The sequence below is a fragment of the Tachyglossus aculeatus genome, chromosome 23 (assembly GCF_015852505.1).
Source record: "Tachyglossus aculeatus isolate mTacAcu1 chromosome 23, mTacAcu1.pri, whole genome shotgun sequence".
Classification (NCBI taxonomy): Eukaryota; Metazoa; Chordata; class Mammalia; order Monotremata; family Tachyglossidae; genus Tachyglossus; species Tachyglossus aculeatus.
The window spans coordinates 1,507,850-1,525,648 of record NC_052088.1 but is presented as its reverse complement, the minus strand read 5'-3'; the positions used below and the strand labels follow the sequence as shown (position 1 = coordinate 1,525,648).

Sequence of the window (17,799 nt, the reverse complement as noted above, 5' to 3'; positions counted from 1 at the left end):
TTTTATTGCTGAATTGTACTTTCCAAGAACTTAGTACAATGCTCTGCACAAGGTAAGCACTCAATAAATGCGATTGAATAAATGAATGAAGTCCTGGTACACAAGGACCACCTCGAAGCTTCTTCTACTTGAGTTTCACTAGTAATAGTAGTAGTGATAATATTTATTAAGTGCTTGCTGTGTGCAGAGCACTGTACTAAGCGCTTGGGAGAGCATAATATAACAGACACATTCTCTCCCTGCAACGAGCTTACAGTCTGGGGGGAGAGACAGACATGTCCTTGAGGAGGATTCAATGCCCCTCTTCTTTCACTGCAAAAGGAAATTTTCCTCTTGCCCTTCGGACTGTACCTTCAAGCCAGAGGATTTTTTTTTCTTATGATATTGGTTAAGTGCTTACTATGGGTCAAACACTATTCTAAGCACCGGGGTAGGTACAGGTTCTAATCCTGCCTTGGCCACTTGTCTGCTGTGTGACCTTGGGCAAGTCACTTCACTTCTCTGTACCTCAGTTACCTCGTCTGTAAATGAGGATGGAAACTGTGAGCCCCAAGTGGGACAGGGACAGTGTCCAACGCGATGAGCTTGTATCCACTCCAGCGCTTAGTACAGTGCCTGGCACATAGTAAGCACTTGACAAATACCATAATTATTAATTAGGTCGGATGCAATCCCTGTCCTGCATGGGGATGTTCCCAACTGCTCAGTCCCAGTACTCTGCACACAGGAGGCGCTCAATAAATACAACTGATTGATTGACTGGTCTGGATCCCAACAATGAGAGCAGCAACATGGCTTAGTGGATAACAGGATTGAAACTGGCATCCTTAAAGATGCCCTCCTTATCATCATAATTAATAATACTGATGGTATTTGTTAAGCACTTACTATGTGCCAAGAACTGTGCTAAGCGCTGGGGTAGATAGTAGTTCTTCATGTGAGACCCAGATTCTATACTACATGGAAGTCACAGTCTAAGTAGGAGGAAGAACAGGTATTGAATCCCCATTTTGCAGTTGGCGAAACTGAGAAGCAAAGGAAGGGAAGTTACTAGCCCGAGGTCATGCAGCAGGAAAATGGCAGAGGTGGGATTAGAACCCCGGGTCCTCTGACCCCCAGGCCTGGGCTCTTTCTACTAGGCCATGCTGCTACCCAATTCTCTACTCTGCCAGCAAGCCAGCCCACAGGCAGGAGTAACTGTGAACAGGGAATGTGTCTGTTTATTATTATATTAAACTCTCCCAAGCACTTAGTACAGTGCTTTGCACACAGTAAGTGCTCAGTAAATATGACTGACTGACTGAGTCACATTTTCAAGCAGGTTTCTGTTGTCCTCTAGTGGACTTGTCACTTCACTTCTCTTGGCCTGTTTCCTTATGTCCATTTGCTTTGTTTTGTTTTGTTGTCTGTTTCCTCCCTTCTAGACTGTGAGCCCATTGGATAGGGAGTATCTCTGTTGCCGAATTGTACTTTCCAAGCACTTGGTACACTGCTCTGCACACAGTAAGTGCTCAATAAGTATGACTGAATCTGTAAAATGGGGATTAAGACTGTGAGCCCCATTTGCTTGTATCCACCCCTGCACTTAATACAGTGCCTGGCACACATTAAGCACTTAAATACCAGAGTTATCATTATTATTATTAGGGGCCCTCACAGTCATTAACTTCTAGTCCCTGATTGGCTTAAAACCTCCACACCACCACTTCACAATCAGCTGACTGGATCTGAAAACCAAGCCACAAGAAAAGAAAAAGAACTGTGGAAAGAGCCTACAAAGACCTGGGCATCAGGATACTTGGACTCTGATCTCTGCTTCTCCACTTCCTGTGAGCAAGTTGCTTCACTTCTCTGTCCCTCAGTTTCCTTTTCGGTAAACAGGGGATTTAATACCTGCTCCCCCTCCCCCTTAGACTGTGAGCCCTATGAAGGACAGGTACTATGTCTGGTCGGCTTATCTCCTATTTATTTTCTATTTTTATGGTATTTGTTAAGCAATTACTATGCACCAGGGACATACAGGAAAACTAATCAGATTGGACACAGTCCATATCCTATATGGGGCCCACAGTCTTAATCCCTATTTTGCAGATGAGGTAACTGAGACACAGAGAAGCAGCATGGTGCAGTAGAGAGCGAGCACAGATCTGGGACTTAGAAGCAGCGTGGCTCAGTGGAAAGAGCCCAGGCTTGGGAGTCAGAGGACACGGGTTCTAATCCCAGCTCCGTCACTTGTCTGCTGTGTGACCTTGGGCAAGCCACTTAACTTCTCTGTGCCTCAGTTACCTCATCTGTAAAATGGGGATTAAGACTGTCAGCCCCACGGGGGACAACCTGATTACCTTGTATTCACCCCAGTGCTTAAAACAGTGCTTGGCACATAGAAAGCGCTTAACAAATACCATCATGATTAGAAGGTCATAGGTTCTAATCCCTGCTCCACTACTTGTCTACTGTGTGCTCTTGAGCAAGTCATTTCACTGCAATGGGCCTCAGTTCCCTCACCTGGAAAGTAAGGATTGAGACTGTGAGTCCCATGTGGGACAGGGACTGTATCCAACCTGATTTGCTTGTATCCACCCCAATGCTTAGTACCGTGCCTGAAACATAGTAACCACTTAATTAATGCCATTATTATTATCACATTATATTATGATAATATATTAGTAATAAGTAATGATGATATTTAAAAATAAAATTAATAATAATAATAATGACTTGACCAAGATCACCCAGCAGACAAGTGGTGGAGTCTTGCACTTTATCCTAGGGCTTAGTATACTGCTTGGCCCATAATGAATGCTTAACAAATACCATTATTATTATTATTATTATCATCATCTTCTTCTTCGGTACTCAGCCTTCCCCAGTTGTCCATGGCACTCATGCACACATCTTTATACTCAGTTTTTTCCCCTACCTATAATTTCTTTGTGTCTGTCTCCTCAACTCCCAAATGCCTAATACAATCCATCAGTGGTATCTATTAAGCACTTACTGTGTTTGCAGACCACTGGGTCAAGCTTTTGGGCCCTGCAATACAATAGAGTTGGTAGAGACATGATTCCCTGCCCTCCAGGACCTTGCAGTCTACATAAAAAATGCTCTGCACAGAGGAAGCATTCACTAAGGGCAACTGATGGATGGATTTGAGTGTTTAGTACAGTGCTCTGCACACAGTGAGCACTTAATAAATACAACTGAATGGATGATTGATGGATCCAGGCCACGTGAATAAAGGCGGAGGGCCCAGACCTAGCCCAAGCCTAACTCCATGTCTCAGCTTCAGGCAGGGATTCTCCGATGGCCCCTGAGATTTTTGTTTTTTAATGGTATTCATTAAGCATTTACTATGTGCCAGGGACTGTACTGAGTGCTGGGACAGAAAAAGCCCATGTTGGTCACTTCCACTCATGCTTTTGTTAATGGTATTAGTTAAGCGCTTGCTATGTGACCGGCACCGTACTAAGCGCTGGAGTAGAATACAAGTCCACAGTTACTTCCACTCATGCTTTTTTTAAAAATGGTATTTGTTAAGCACTTACTATGTGCCAGGCGCTGTACTAAGCTCTGGGGTAGAATACAAGCCCATAATCATTTACACGCACGCTTTTTTTTAAATGATATTTGTTAAGCCCATTACGGGGGTGGGGCAGAAGAACCTCCTTCTGAAGTTTTCCCTCCTCCTACCTTTTCTCCAGCTAGTCCTCTCACATTCCTACTGTATTGGACTCTCTTGGGTGCTTAGGACAGGGCTCTGCACATAGTAAGCGCTCAGTAAATATCCTTGATTGATTCATGTTGGTTATCCTGTACAATTTCTCTCCAGCTATTGTCTCCTTCTCACCCTCTCATTTCTCCTCCTCCACTATCCCCCCCATGTGTCTCTCTTCCCGTGTCTCTGTCTCTCTCTGTCACCCTCTTCCCCTCTCCTTCTCTCATTCACTGGTCTCTGTCTCTGGGCTTCTGGGAGCACAGGTGAGGATTGGGGCTGTGGATTCAGGGTTCCAGGGCTGGCCAGCCTGGGAGTGCCTTGTGCTCTGAGGCCAGAGATAATAATAATAATGATGATGATAATGGTATTTGTTAAGTGCTTACTATGTGCCTGGCACTGTAGTAAGCACTGGGGTGGATACAAGCAAATCGAGTTGGACACAGTCTCTGTCCCACATGGGACTCACAGTCTCAATCCCCATTTTCCAGAGGAGGTAACTGAGGCTCAGAGAAGTAAGGTGAATTGCCCAAGGTCACCCAGCGGACAAGTGGCGGAGCCGGAATTAGAACCCAGGTCCTTCCGACTTCCAGGCCCGGGCTCTAGCCACTAGGAAACTCTGCTTCTTTGGGGCCACTGGGCTCTGGGAGGAAGGGGGGAAGGAGGGGCAGGGGAAGCAGGGGACGGGCATTTCAGGGGGTGGAGGTGGCAATGCTAGGGAGGCCCTCCCACCTCCCAACACAGAGCGACCCAGCTCCCCCAGTGCCCACCAGCCCCTGAGCTGGGGGAGGGGGATGGGGCTTGACAAAGACCCCCATTCATTATTGTTATCAGGGGTTCCATTCCATCAGCCTTCCGCATGACATCATGGCACTGTATTGCACACACACACGCCAAGGAGCATAATGACCTCGTCGTGTCAAAGCAGGAGGGAGACAGGTATGGCCCAATTTTTCCCTGCCTTGAAAGGGAAAAATATCTGAAGCCGGCACCAATAATCATCGACAATAATAACAATTACAGCCTTTATCGAGTGCTTCCAATTGGCCGAGAGCTGTCCTAAGCACTGGGGTTGATATGAATAGTGTGGCTTAGTGGATAGAGCAGGGGCCTGGGAGTCAGAAGGACCTGAGCTCTAATCCCGGCTCCGCCACTTGTCTGCTGCATGACCTTGGGCGAGTCACTTGTCTCCTTGGGGGCCTCAGTTCCCTCATCTGGAAAATGGGGATTAAGAGCGTGAGCCCCATGTACAGTACAGTACCTGGCACATAGTAAGCACTTAACAAACACCATAAAAAAAGGCTTCCATGTCAGAGCTGAGCCTGGACCAGTCATTTGGCAGAGAGTTCTGCCAAAAGTCAAAAAGTCAACCAGCACATTGACCGAAACTCAGGTCAGTGTCTTTTGTATATGCCTCCCTCTGCATCAACGTGTCAGTGCTCTCCAGCTGATGGGGTGACCTCCCGTATCTGGCCTGAAACGCCCTCCCTCTTCATATCAGACAAACTACCACGCACTCCCTGGCTTCAGAGTCTTATTTCAGGCTCATCCCCCCAAAAAGGCCTTCCCTGACTAAGCCCTCCTTTCCTCTTCTCCCACTCCCTTCTGCATCACCCTGATTTGCTCTCTTTATTCACCCCGCACCTCAGCCCCACAGCGCTTTTGTCCATATTTGTTGTTTATTTATTTCTACTAATGTCTGTCTCTCTTTCTAGATTGTCAGCTTGTTGTGGGCTGGGAATGCATCTACCATTTCTGTAATGTTGTACTCTCCCAAGGGCTCAGTATCAACTATCACACAGAAACTCCTCACCATTGTCTTCAAAACACTCCATCACCTCGCCCCCTCCTACCTCACCTCCCTACTCTCCTACTCCAACCAAGCCCACACACTTCACTCCTCTAACGTCAACCATCTCACTATGCCTCGATCTCATCTATCTCTCCGCCAAACACTCACCCACATCCTGCCTCTGGCCTGAAATGCCCTCCCTCTGTGCCCAACCTGATTAACTCGTATCTGTTCCAGGGCTTAGAACAGTGCTTGGCACATAGTAAGCGCTTAACAAGTACCATTATTATTATTATTATTATTATTATTGTAGTGCTCTGCACACAGTAAGTGCTCAATAAATACCACTGATTGATTGATTCTAATGCTTCACTCTGATACAATCAGGCTGCCCCGTTCTTCCTCCTGCACCCATTCCTTGTAAACATTTTGTTTCTGTTGGTCTCCCCGGATGGATTAGCAGTGTTTTGAGGACACACAGGTTGTTTGCTTCTCCCAAACGCTTAGTACAGTTCTTCACATGCAATAGCCTTTCCATATTTTGCGACCAACCCTTTACCCACATCCTGCCTCTGGCCCTGAACTCCCTCCCCCTTCATATCTGTCAGAACATCGCTCTCTCCACCTTCCAAGCCTTTTTCAAATCACGTCTCCACCAAAAGGCAGCATGGCCTAGTGGACAGAGCATGGGCCTGGGAGTCAGAAGGACCTGGGTTCTAATCCCTGCTCTGCCGCTTGTCTGCTGTGTGACCTTGGGTCAGTCACTTCACTTCTCTGGGCCACAGTTACCTCATCTGTAAAATGAGGATTAAGGCTCTGAGCCCTATGTGAGACAGGAACTGTGTCCTACCAAATTAGCTTGATGTACCCTAATGCTTAGAAGAGTGTTTGACACATAGTAAGCACTAAACAAATACCATTATTATTATTATTATTATTATTTCTGGGAGCCTCAATTACTGTGTGTGTGTGTATGTATGTGTTTGGTAGGAGGGAGTAAGGCTGTGTGTGTGTTTTGCTTGTACTCTCCTCTAATAAGGGACTACTGGGACGCTAAGCTGAGGCTGCTGAAATACACCGAGAGCACATCAGAAAGCTCTGGCCTCAACCAGAATGCCCTCAAAATGTGTTTTGCATTTCTCGCTATTGCTGTAGCCATCTTTTTGGAGTGTCTGCATCGAGAAGCAGTGCAGCCTAACAGAAAAACAGCACCAGCCCGGGAGTCAGAAGACCTGAGTTCTAATCCTGGCTCTGCCACTTGTCTGCTGCTGTGTGACCTTGGGTGAGTCATTTTACTTCTCCATGCCTTGGTTCCCTCATCTGGAAAATGAGGATGAAGACTAGTAGCCTCATATGGGACAGGAACCGTAGTGCCCCAAGGGAGCAACGGGACTTGGGGCTTGCCTGGTGAACAGGGGAGAGGCAGAACATGCTGACCATGAGCATTAGCAGGTGGGAGGGTCTGCCCCGGGTCTCCCCCAAGGTGGTCTCATCTTCCCAGTGGGCTGAAGGAGGGACATGAACCTGAATTTGAGAAGACCCTCTCTGCTTCCATTAGGAAAGCCACCTTTTCCCATCAGCCCTCTCTCCAACTCAAGAGAGACTATGGTACACAGTAAGTTGACCCAGGGAAAAGAAGAAGTGTGGCCTGGGAGTCAGAGAAACCTGGGTTCTAATCCCAGCACTGCCCCTTGCCTGCTCTGTGACCTTGGGCAAGTCGCTTCACCTAATTGTTCACTTCTTTGAGTTTCAGTTTTGTCAACTGAAATGGGGATTAAACATCTTTCTCCCTCTCCTACTTAAACTGTGACCCCGACAGTTTCTTCATCTGCGAAATGGGGATTCAATTTAGATTGTGAGCTCCATGTGGGATGGGGACTCTGTCCAACCTGACTGTCTTCAATCTACCCCAGCTCTCACTACAGTGCTTTGCTCATAGTAAGCACTTACCACATACCATAGTTGTCATCGTAATCATCATGATGCCTATGTTTCCCTGGAGACTCTCAGGACTCTTGGACCCCAGGGAATAACCAATAACGTTTATTGAGAGCTTCCTCTAATCGCACTGTACTACACTGTACTGAACTAATCGCTTGGGAAAGTACAAAAGAGTTAGTTGTACTCTCTCCTGCTTAGACTGGGATCTCCATGTGGAACATGGGACCCATCATAATGATATGTAAGGGGAATTAGCTCAAATGGTAGAGTGCTCGCTTAGCACATGAGAGGTAGTGGAATCAATGCCCGCATTCTACAAAGTTAGAGAAGCAGTGAGGCTCAGTGGAAAGAGCCGGGCTTGGGAGTCAGAGGTCATGGGTTCTAATTCCAGCTCCGCCACTTGTCAGCTGTATGACTTCGGGCAAGTCACTTAACTTCTCTGAGCCTCAGTTATCTCATCTGTAAAATGGGGATTTGAGACCGTGAGCCCCACGTGGGACAACCTAATAATCTTGTATCTACCTCAGTGCTTAGGAAGGTGCTTGGCACATAGTAAGCACTTAACAAATACCATCATTATGAGAAGCAGCATGGCTCAGTGGAAAGAGCTTGGGTTTTGGAGTCAGAGGTTGTGGGTTCACATCCCGGCTCTGCCAATTGTCAGCTGTGTGACTTTGGGCAAGTCACTTAACTTCTCTGTGCCTCAGTTACCTCATCTGTAAAATGGGTTTTAAGACTGTGAGCCCCCCATGGGACAACCTGATAACCTTGTAACCTCCCCAGTGCTTAGAACAGTGCTTTGCACATAGTAAGCACTTAATAAATGTCATTATTATTATTATATGAATGGTTTGCCCCAGTGCTCAGTAAAATGCTTGGCATACAGTAAGTGCTTAACACAAATACCATAATTACTATTAGGAGTTGAGATGATCCCTGCTCTCAAGGTACTTATATTAAAGCAGTTTGTCCCTCTTTTCTGTTTTGTTGGTCTGTCTTACGATGACATATGTGTCATACGTTTCTTATTGATGCACCCCACTTCTCTCTAGTGAGGCTTTCTGGAAGTTTTTGTTTTTGTTTTAATTTTTGAGTGGTATTTATTAAGCGCTTACTGTGTCATGCACTGTTCTAAAAACTGGGGTAGATCAAATTGGCCACAGTCCCTGTCCCACATGGGGCTCACAGTCTAAGTCGAAGGGAGAACTGGTACTGAATCCCCATTTTACAGGTGAGGAAACTGAGGCCCAGAGAAGTGAAGTGACTTTCCCCAAGGTCACACAGCAGGCAGTTGGCGGAGTCAGGATTAGAAGCCAGGTCCTCTGACTCCCAAGCCCGTGCTCCATCCACCAGGCCCCTCTTGCTTCTCACTAAGTTGTTTGAAGACCAGAGCTGATAGGCCTTCAAGAAGTCATTTAACCTACATCCCCTGCCTCCAGCCCAACGTATACCTCTCCCACTTTCTAATAGAGTCCCATAAACGCTTAGACCTGTGCTTTGCACATAATAAGTGCTCAATAAATACCACTGAATGAATAAAAGCTACCCCGGGGCATTCAGTTCAGTATTTCACTAGCTTCCCTCACATGGACTGTAAGCTCATGTGGTCAGGGAATGTGTCTGCTGGTTCTCTCCCAAGCACTTAAGTCCAGTTTTCTGAACGTAGTAAGCGCTCAATGTGAATAAAGGTGACCCACCTGACCTTTCCTCATGTCATTAGGGGATATTTTTTTCTTCTCAACAGAGAAGAGCTGTGTCTTTTACAGAGCCCAGTGAGATGGGGGAGACCTATCCCAAGGTCATGCAGTGTCTGTACTCCACAGCCCCTCTGCTATCTTGGCTTTCACTTCGGATTTTCATCTCTCTATCTCATCTGAGAGCATTAACAAATCAATATTTTTTTTTTGAAAGGTTTGAGGCCTGCAAAGGCCCAGATCAACTGCAGTGTTACACCAGTGGGGTTTCAGTCTTGGCTGTTGCTGTTGATTCAGGTTTCAGCTGGGCTGATTGAAGCCCAGAGGAGGCCTGTTTTTTGGTATGTTTGTTTTTTTAATGGTATTTAAGTGCTTACTCTGTGCTAAGCATTGCGCTAGGAGGTGGGTCGATACAGTGCAGGCAGAGCTGACCGTCCCTGCCCCACCCAGGGCTCACAGTCTAAGTGGGAGGGGGACATACTTAATCCCCATTTTGCCGACGTCAAAACTGGGGCACAAAGGAGTGAAGTGACTTGCCCAAGGTCACAGAGTGGGCTCAGGGTGGAGCCTGGATTAGAACCCAGGTCCTCTGACTCCCTTTGGCTTCCTTGAGCCGGAGAAGGGGTTGATGGGACAAGATCCCTTTCCTAAGGGTAGCAGAGAGGGTCGTTTCAAATTCACGACCACCCCCTTCTCCTGGAAACATTAACCAACCTCGGCTTCACTGACACTGTCCTCTCCTGGTTTTCCTCCTATCTCTCTGGCCACTTATTCTCAGTCTCCTTCATGGGCTCCTCCTCTGCCTCCCACCCCTTAACTGTGGGGGTCCCTCAGGGTACAGTTCTGGGTCCCCTTCTAGTCTCCATCTACATCCAGTCCCTAGGAGAACTCATTCACTCCCACAACTTCAACTACCACCTCTAAGCAGATGATACCCCAGTCTCCATCTCCAGCCCTGCTCTCCCTCCCACTCTGCAGTCTTGCATTTCCTCCTGCCTTCAAGACATCTCTACTTAGTTATCCTCCTGTCACCTCAAACTTAGTAAGTCTAAAACAGAACATCTTATCTTCCCACTCAACCCCTGACCTCCCCCTGACTTTGAAGGCCCCACCATTCTTCCTGTCTCACGAGCCCGTAACCTTGGGTGTTATCCTTGACTCCTCTCTCTCATCCAACCCACATATTCAATCCATCAATAAATCCTTTCAGTTCTACCTTCAGAACATCGCTAAAGTCTGCCCTTTCCTCTCCCTCCAAACTGCTACCACATTAATTCAAGCACTTATCCTCTCCCGCCTTGATTACTGTATCAGCCTCCTTGCTGACCTCCCAGCCTCCTGTCTCTCCCCAGTCCAGTCCATACTTCACTCAGCTGCCTGGATCATTTTTCAACAAAAACATTCAGGCCATGTTTCCCCACGCCTCTAGAACCTCTGGATCCGCATCCAACAGAAACTCCTCACCATCAGCTTTAAGGCACTCAATCAGCTCGCCCCCCTCCTCAACCTCACCTCAGTGCTCTCCTAATACAACGCGGCCCACACGCTTTGCTCCTCTAATACCAACCTTCTCACTGTACCTCGATCTCGTCTATCTCGCCGCTCACCTCTTGCCCTCTTGCTTCTGGCCTGGAAGTCCTCCCTCTTCATATCCGGCAGACCACCCCTCTCCCCTCCTCCAAAGCTTTAGTGAAGGAACATTCCCTTCAAGAGGTTTTCCCTAAGCCCTCCTTTCCTCTTCTCCCATTCCCATTCTGCATCGCCCTCACTTGCTCCCTTTATTCATTCCCCTCTCCCAACTCCCAACCCCACAGCACTTATGTACAGATCTGTAACTCAATTACTTATATTAATGTCTGTTTACCCCTCCAGACTGTAAGCTCGTTGTGGTCCAGGAATGCCTCTGTTTATTACTGTATAACACTCTCCCAAGTACAGTGCTCTGCCCACAGTAAGTGCTCAATAAATACAACTGACTCCCTCCTTCAGCCTACTGGGAAGATGAGATGCCTCGGAGAAACCCAGGGAAGAGCACAAGGCAGAGGATAGACCATCCCACCTGCTGGACCCCTGGTGCCGGGGTAAGGCTCATGGTCAGCACGTCTGCCCCTCCCCTGTTCACCGACCCCTGGTCCACGTCCCGCTTTTGGCCTGGAACGCCCTCCCTCCCTCAAATCCGACAATTACTCTCCCCTGCTTCAAAGCCTTATTGAAGGCCCATCACCTCCTAGAGGCCTTCCCAGACTAAGCTGCACTTTTCCTCATTTGTCCCTTCTCCCTTCCCGCCCTCTCCCAATCCCACAGCACTTAAGGACATATCTGTAATTTTATTTATTTGTATTGATGTCTTTCTCCTCCGCTCTAGTCCGTGAGCTTGTTGTGGGCAGGGAATGTCACTATACTGTTGCATTGTACTTTCCCAAGTGCTTAGTACAGGGCTTTGCACACAGTAAGTGCTTAATAAATATGGTTGATTGAATGAATGAATGAATGAACGAACCAGGCAAGCCCCTGTGGCCCGCCCCGGGCCGGTTTCCAAACTAACATTCTTTCGCAGGTTTGCCCGGCCCCTTAGGTGGTCTCTCTGTGCCCCATCCTGGATAATAATAATAGTAGTAATAATAATAATAATAACAATATTTGTTAAGCGCTGACTATGTGCCAAGCACTGTTCGAATTTCTGGATGCTTGTGGTGATGCCCCGTTGGGGCTTCCAGTCTCAGCTCCCGATGGGCCAGGGATCGATTGTCTCAGTGATCCAGCCCCATCCCAGGGGCCTTCCCGGTTTCCACTCCCTCCTCAGCCTCCGCCTTGCCCTCCGCCCTTCACACACTGCCAGATGCCAGCCTGAGGCCGAGGGAGCTCAGACAATAATAATAATAATAATAATAATTGTGGTATTTGTTAAGCACTGAGGTATTGGGCTAAGCAGTGGGGTGGATACAAGCAAATCAGGTTGGATGCTATAGTCCCTGTCCCACATGGGGCTCCTAGTCTTAATCCCCATTTTCCAGTTGAGGGAACTGAGGCATGGAGAAATGAAGTGCCTCTCCCAAGGTCACACAGCAGCAGACAAGTGGCAGAGCCAGGATTAGAACCCAAGTTCTTCTGATGGGACACGCTGAGATCAGAGTGAGGCCATCCCCCTCTGTGACCAGCTCCATTCCCGGCTGGAGACCGATAGCGGCTCTTCACTTTTATCCATGGTCGCCCCAGCTCTCAACATTTTGGCGGATAAATGGGCAAACGGCGGGTTCCAGGAGACAAGTTACCGTGTCTGCACTGCCCATCTCCAGGAAGAATCACACTCCTCTTTCTGAGACTTGTGGCCACAGCTGTGAAAAGTGAGGCCAAGCGGTAGAAACCCTCTCTGGGCCAGGGTGGGGGACTAAGTCTCACAAGCAGAAACAATCCATTCTCCCAGTAACAGCTAACCTAATGGAGTCAAGGATGAACCTTGAGGGGAAACCCCCCAGGATGGACTCAAACAGCCCCCGAGGTGACTTGTGGTGCTGATGTATTCCGCGGCCCCACTCCTGTCCTCCTGGATAGGCTCTGGATCCAACTGCATTTCTCTGACCACAAAAATCTTTGCTTTCTTCCCTTTCTCTTGGGGGTCTGGGAGGTCCGGACCGGATAGTGAAATGGTCCGGCTTCTGATTGCTTTGTTCCCTTTTTAAAAAGAGGATCTGATTTCACTGATCCTGATAACTGGAACTCACAGGGAGGCGGTGGGTGGGAGGAAGCCTCAGGACTTCTGGGAAAATCCCCCTCCGGGAGTGTGGGCAAAAGCTGGGAATGTGGGGAGGGCAAGGGGGAGAGGAGGAGAGGAAGAGGAAGAGAAGCAGCATGGCCTGCTGGAGGAGAAGACCAAAGGCCTGGGAGTCAGGAAGACTTGGGTTCTAATCCCAGCTCTGCCGCGTGTTCGCTGGGTGACCTTGGGAAAGTGACTTCACTTCTCCGTGTCTCATCTCAGTTACCTCCTCTGTAAAATGGGGATCAAGACCGTGAAACCCATGTGGGACGGGGACCAGGTCCAACCCGATCATCTTGGAATTACCCCAGCGCTTAGTGCAGTGCCTGGTGCCTAGCAAACACTTAACAAATACCCTTAAAAAAACAAACAAAACAAAGGGTGGAGACTAGAGGTCCCTAATTCCTACTCACCCAAAGAATATTTGGGGGTGGGGTTGGAGAGGGGGAGAATAGAAGCTTCTAAAATGCAACCGTATCTGGGGTGAAGAAGCAAAAGCATCAGCCGCCTGGCAGGCAGCCTAATGGATCTGGGGGGAAAAAAAGACGCCGTTTGCTGATATTTCCAGCTTTTAGGAGGGGAAGACAGGCAGTCCTGACTCCTCCTCCTCCATGGCTTCTTTTTCTTTACTACTACGGCAGCCCTGGGCCCAAGATGTTTGCCGGAGAAAAGGAGAGACTCGTAGGGCCCTTGGGTGGGTTTAGAACTGTAGCCCACCCAGTGCGCTGTCAACAAGAAGGGGGGGACCCCTCTTCCCCCACCCTCGGGGATCTGGCCTGCTCAGAGCTGCTAGTTGGGGTGATCACCGGGGAGGGGCGGAGAGGGGGAGCCCCCTCTGCCAGGGTTCTGCCTGGAGGGACGGGGCAGTGCCTCACATTTTTTGGCAAGGAGCAGAAACAAAGAGAGCGCACGTGCTTGGAATACTCCACAGGCCACCATTATGCAGCCACACCAGTTCCCTCACACAGTCGCCCACACCCCAAGGCTCACACATTCCTCCCGCCCCCCCACCCCCCGATTCTGCCTCCCCTCGGCCATTCCCAAAGGTTAAGGGAATCTGCCACAACAGCAGATTGATTCTTCCAGGATCTCTCCCAGGTGGAGGTGGACCATGTTGACCCCGACATACCACTGCCTCCCTCTTGAAGGGACCCCAGGAATGGGCACCCTCTTTCCTTCTAACTAATAATAATAATAATAATAACATTGGTATTTGTTAAGTGCTTACTACGTGCCAGGCATGGTGTTAAGTTCTGGGGTGGATCTGAGCAAATCGGGTTGGATACATTTCCTGTCCCAGGTGGGGCTCACGGTCTCAATCGCCATCTGACAGATGAGGGAACAGAGGCCCACAGAAGTGAAGTGACTTTCCCAAGGTCACCCGGCAGACAAGTGGCAGGGCCGGAATTGGAATGCATGACCTTCTGATACTGAGGCCCTTGTTCGATCCACTACACCATGCTGCTTTTCTCTGTCGTATTGTAGTCTCCCAAGTGCTTAGTACGGTGCTCGGCACACAGTAAGCGCTCAATAAGTACGGTTGATTGATTGGCCTCCCACTGCCCGGGTTTGGGGGGGGGGGGGGTCTGTCCCTATTTCATCTTAAGGGCCACCCTCCTCCTAGGGCAGCAGCACGGCGAGAGCACAGGCCTGGGAGTTGGAAGGTCATGGATTCTAATCTCACCTCTTCCACTTGTCTGCTGGGTGACCTTGGGTGAGTCATTTCACTTCTCTGGGCCTCAGTTCCCCCATCTGTAAAATGGGGATTAAGACTGTGAGCCCCACATGGGACAAGGACTGTGTCCAACTTGATTTGCTTGTATCCACCCCAGCACTCAGTACAGTGCCTGGCACATAGTCAGTGCTTAACAAATATCATCATTATCATTATTATTATTATTAGAGTAGAGGGAGGATGCTGAGGTAGTGGGTAGTGGCTGCTTTCAGGTTCTCATTTTGGCATTTAGTCTAAGATACGATTTCCCCCACCTGCCTGGGTGAGCAGTATACCCTTCTCCAATCTCCTCCTAGATCCCTCTAGACTGTAGGCTTCTTGTGGGCAGGGAAAATGTCCGTTGGTTGTTGTATTGTACTCTCCAAGGCACTCAGTATGGTCTTTGTATAGAGTAAGTGCTCAATAAATACGATTGAATTGAATCCTTTCACCTCCAGTGTGGTTCGGTGTAAAGAGCACAGGCTAGGGAGTCAGAAGACGAGGGTTCTAATTCCGGCTCCGCCACTTGTCGGCTGTGTGACTTTGGGCAAGTCACTTCACTTCTCTGTGCCTCAGTTACCTCATCTGTAAAATGGGGCTTAAGATTGTGAGCCCCATGTGGGACAACCTATCTTGTCTCTACCTCAGTGCCTAGAACAGTGCTTGGCACATAATAAGTGCCTAATACCATGATCATCATTATAATAATAATAATATTTTTTTTTGGAGGGAACTCCCAGCCCCAAGAAGTAAACGTTTGACTTTGCTGAAAGACAGTAAGCTCATTGTGGGCAGGGAATGTATCTACCGACTCTGTTATACTGTCTTCTCCCTAGTGCTCAGGGACACTCTGATTACCTTATATCTACCCCAGAGCTTAGAACAGTGCCAAGCACATAGTAAGCGCTTAAAAATACCATTATTATTATTATCATTATTACAGTACACTGCCCATTTAAGTGCTCAATCAATACCCTTGATTGATTGATATTAATGTCTGTCTCCCCTTCTAGTCTGTAAGCCTGATTTGGGCAGGGAATGTGTCTACAAACTCTGCCCTATTGTCCTCTCCCAAGCGCTTATTACAGTGCTCTGCACATAGTAAGCACTCAATCAACGCCCCTGATTGATGGATCATGGGGAGAAACTCCAGCTTGAACCCTGATCCTTCAAATAGGAGGAGTCCCTGCATCAGCCAGGCGTCTCCAGGATGGGGAGAGGGGCTAGGACGGTTTGGGAAAAGGAGAGAGCAAAGCTGCCTTCTCCCCCCTGAGAAGGCTGGAACTTATCTGTGGTGTGACCTTGGGCAAGTCACTTCTACTTCTCTGGGCTTCAGTTCCCTCATCTGTCAAATGGGGATTGAGCCTCACGTGGGACAGGGGCTGGGTCCAACCCGATTTGCTCGCATCCACCCCAGCGCTTAGTACAGTGCCTGGTCCATCGTAAGCGTTTAACAAAAAAGGCAATTATTATTATTATTCCCAAAGGGCGGTTTGCCCTCTGCCTGAAGGAGAAGAACAAGCGGGGGAGGGGGAGGGGGGTCTTAGAGGGGTCGTCAGATGGGAGGGAGGCGTCGAGCCGCTGTGATCCACGGAGGCCGGTGGCCGCGGTGACCCTCCAGCCCGGAGGAGACCGGTCCAGTCCTGTCTGGGCCAGGCCGGGGATGCCCACCCACCTACCCCTCACGGGTGTACCGGTTGCCGCAGGGTGGGTCAGACCGGCCCATCCTCGCCCCTCCCAACCCCCACCTGCCCGCCCAAGTTATTTGGGGCGGGGGGAGGGCGAGGCCAGCCTCCATCACTTCCTCCATAACAATAATAATAATAATAATAGTATTTATTGAGTGCTTACTGTGTGCAGAGCACTGTACTAAGTGCAAAGCACTGTTCTAAGCGCTGCATCCACCCTGCCTCCACCCATCCATCCATCCCTCTTCTATCCATCCATCCCTCCTCTGTCCATCCCTCCATCCTTCCTCTATCCATCCCTCCATCCCTCTCTCCCTCCCGGGGTGAACAGGGAGGGTGCCGGTTTATTGTTCCACTGTCCTCTCCCAACCGCTTAGTCCCGGGGCCTGCCCGCAGTAAGCACTCCGTCGTCGATGCGACCGAATGAATGACTCCGTCCAGCGGGGGTACGTACTGAGCGCTTACCGGGGGCGGGCGCTGGCCCGGACGCCTGGGCGACGACCCCGGCGTGGGTGGCCCCGAACCCCGCCCCTGGAAGGGGGTGGCCCCCAGAGCTGGCGGGGGGGGGGGGGGCCCCCCAAGTCACCCTAAGGGGGCAAGGGCCCGTCCCCGGGCGGGCGGGGGGCTGACCTGCCAGGCTGTTGTAGCAGTCGACCTCTATGGCTTCGACGATCTGGGCCTGGCGGTGGGCGGGGGTGGCGGGGGTCCCGGGGGTCCGGGGGTGGTCGGGCAGCCCCTTGAGCTCCAGAAGGGCGCGGTGGTACTTGCCGATGGCCTCGCGGAATTTCTTGTCCTTGTAACACTGCGCCCCTTGGCTCTTGAAGTCCTGGGCGCGCTGGATCACCATGTCCCCGCCCGCGGACCCCGCCGCCCGGCCACGGCGCCCCGAAGCCCCCTCCCCCTCCTCCTCCTCCTCCCGCCCCTCCTCCTGCCCCTGCTGCACCTTCTGCTGCACGTCCTGCGGCCGGTCCTGCGGCCGGTCCTGGGGGCCCGCCGTCGCAGGGGATCTGGGGGCGGGGGCGGGGGGCAGCCTCCCCGAGGCCCGGCTTTTCCTCTCCATGTCCGGGGGTCCCTGGGGGGTCCCTGAGGGTCCCTGGGGGTCCGGCCGGGTTCAGCGCCGGCCCATCTGAGGACTGGCCGTCGCCCCCCTGGTCCACTGCCTGCCTCTGCCGCCCATTCTGCTCGCCAGTGGCCCGAGGCTGCTCCTGCCCACCCGCCTGCCCACCCTCCTCTCTCTCTCTCTCCCTCCTCCCTCTCCTCCTGTTCCCTCCGCCCCTCTTCCTCACCCTTTCCGCCTCCCGCCCTGCTTCCTCACTTCACCCTTCCACTTTTCCCTCCTCCCTCACCTGTTTCTCCCCTTCTCCTCCCCCTTTTCCCCTCTTCTCTCCCCCTCCTCCCTTCTTTCCCCCTCGCCGTTTTTCTCTTTCCCCCCTTTTCCCTCTTCCTCCTCCCTCTTCTTCACCCTTTTTCTCTTTGCCCCTCCCTTTCTTCCCTCTTTTCCTCT

The 17,799-nt window shown here is 50.2% G+C and overlaps 1 protein-coding gene across 1 annotated transcript in view; it reads right to left on the bottom strand.

Moving 5' to 3' along the window:
- TTC9 (tetratricopeptide repeat domain 9) overlaps positions 1-17,142 on the bottom strand; it is a 38,963-nt gene extending 21,821 nt beyond the window's left edge. Inside the window, exon 1 of the mRNA XM_038765431.1 lies at positions 16,926-17,142. Within this exon, the coding sequence (XP_038621359.1) occupies positions 16,926-17,142 (217 nt within the window). The remainder of the gene's footprint in view (positions 1-16,925) is intronic.
- Positions 17,143-17,799: the final 657 nt, after the last annotated feature.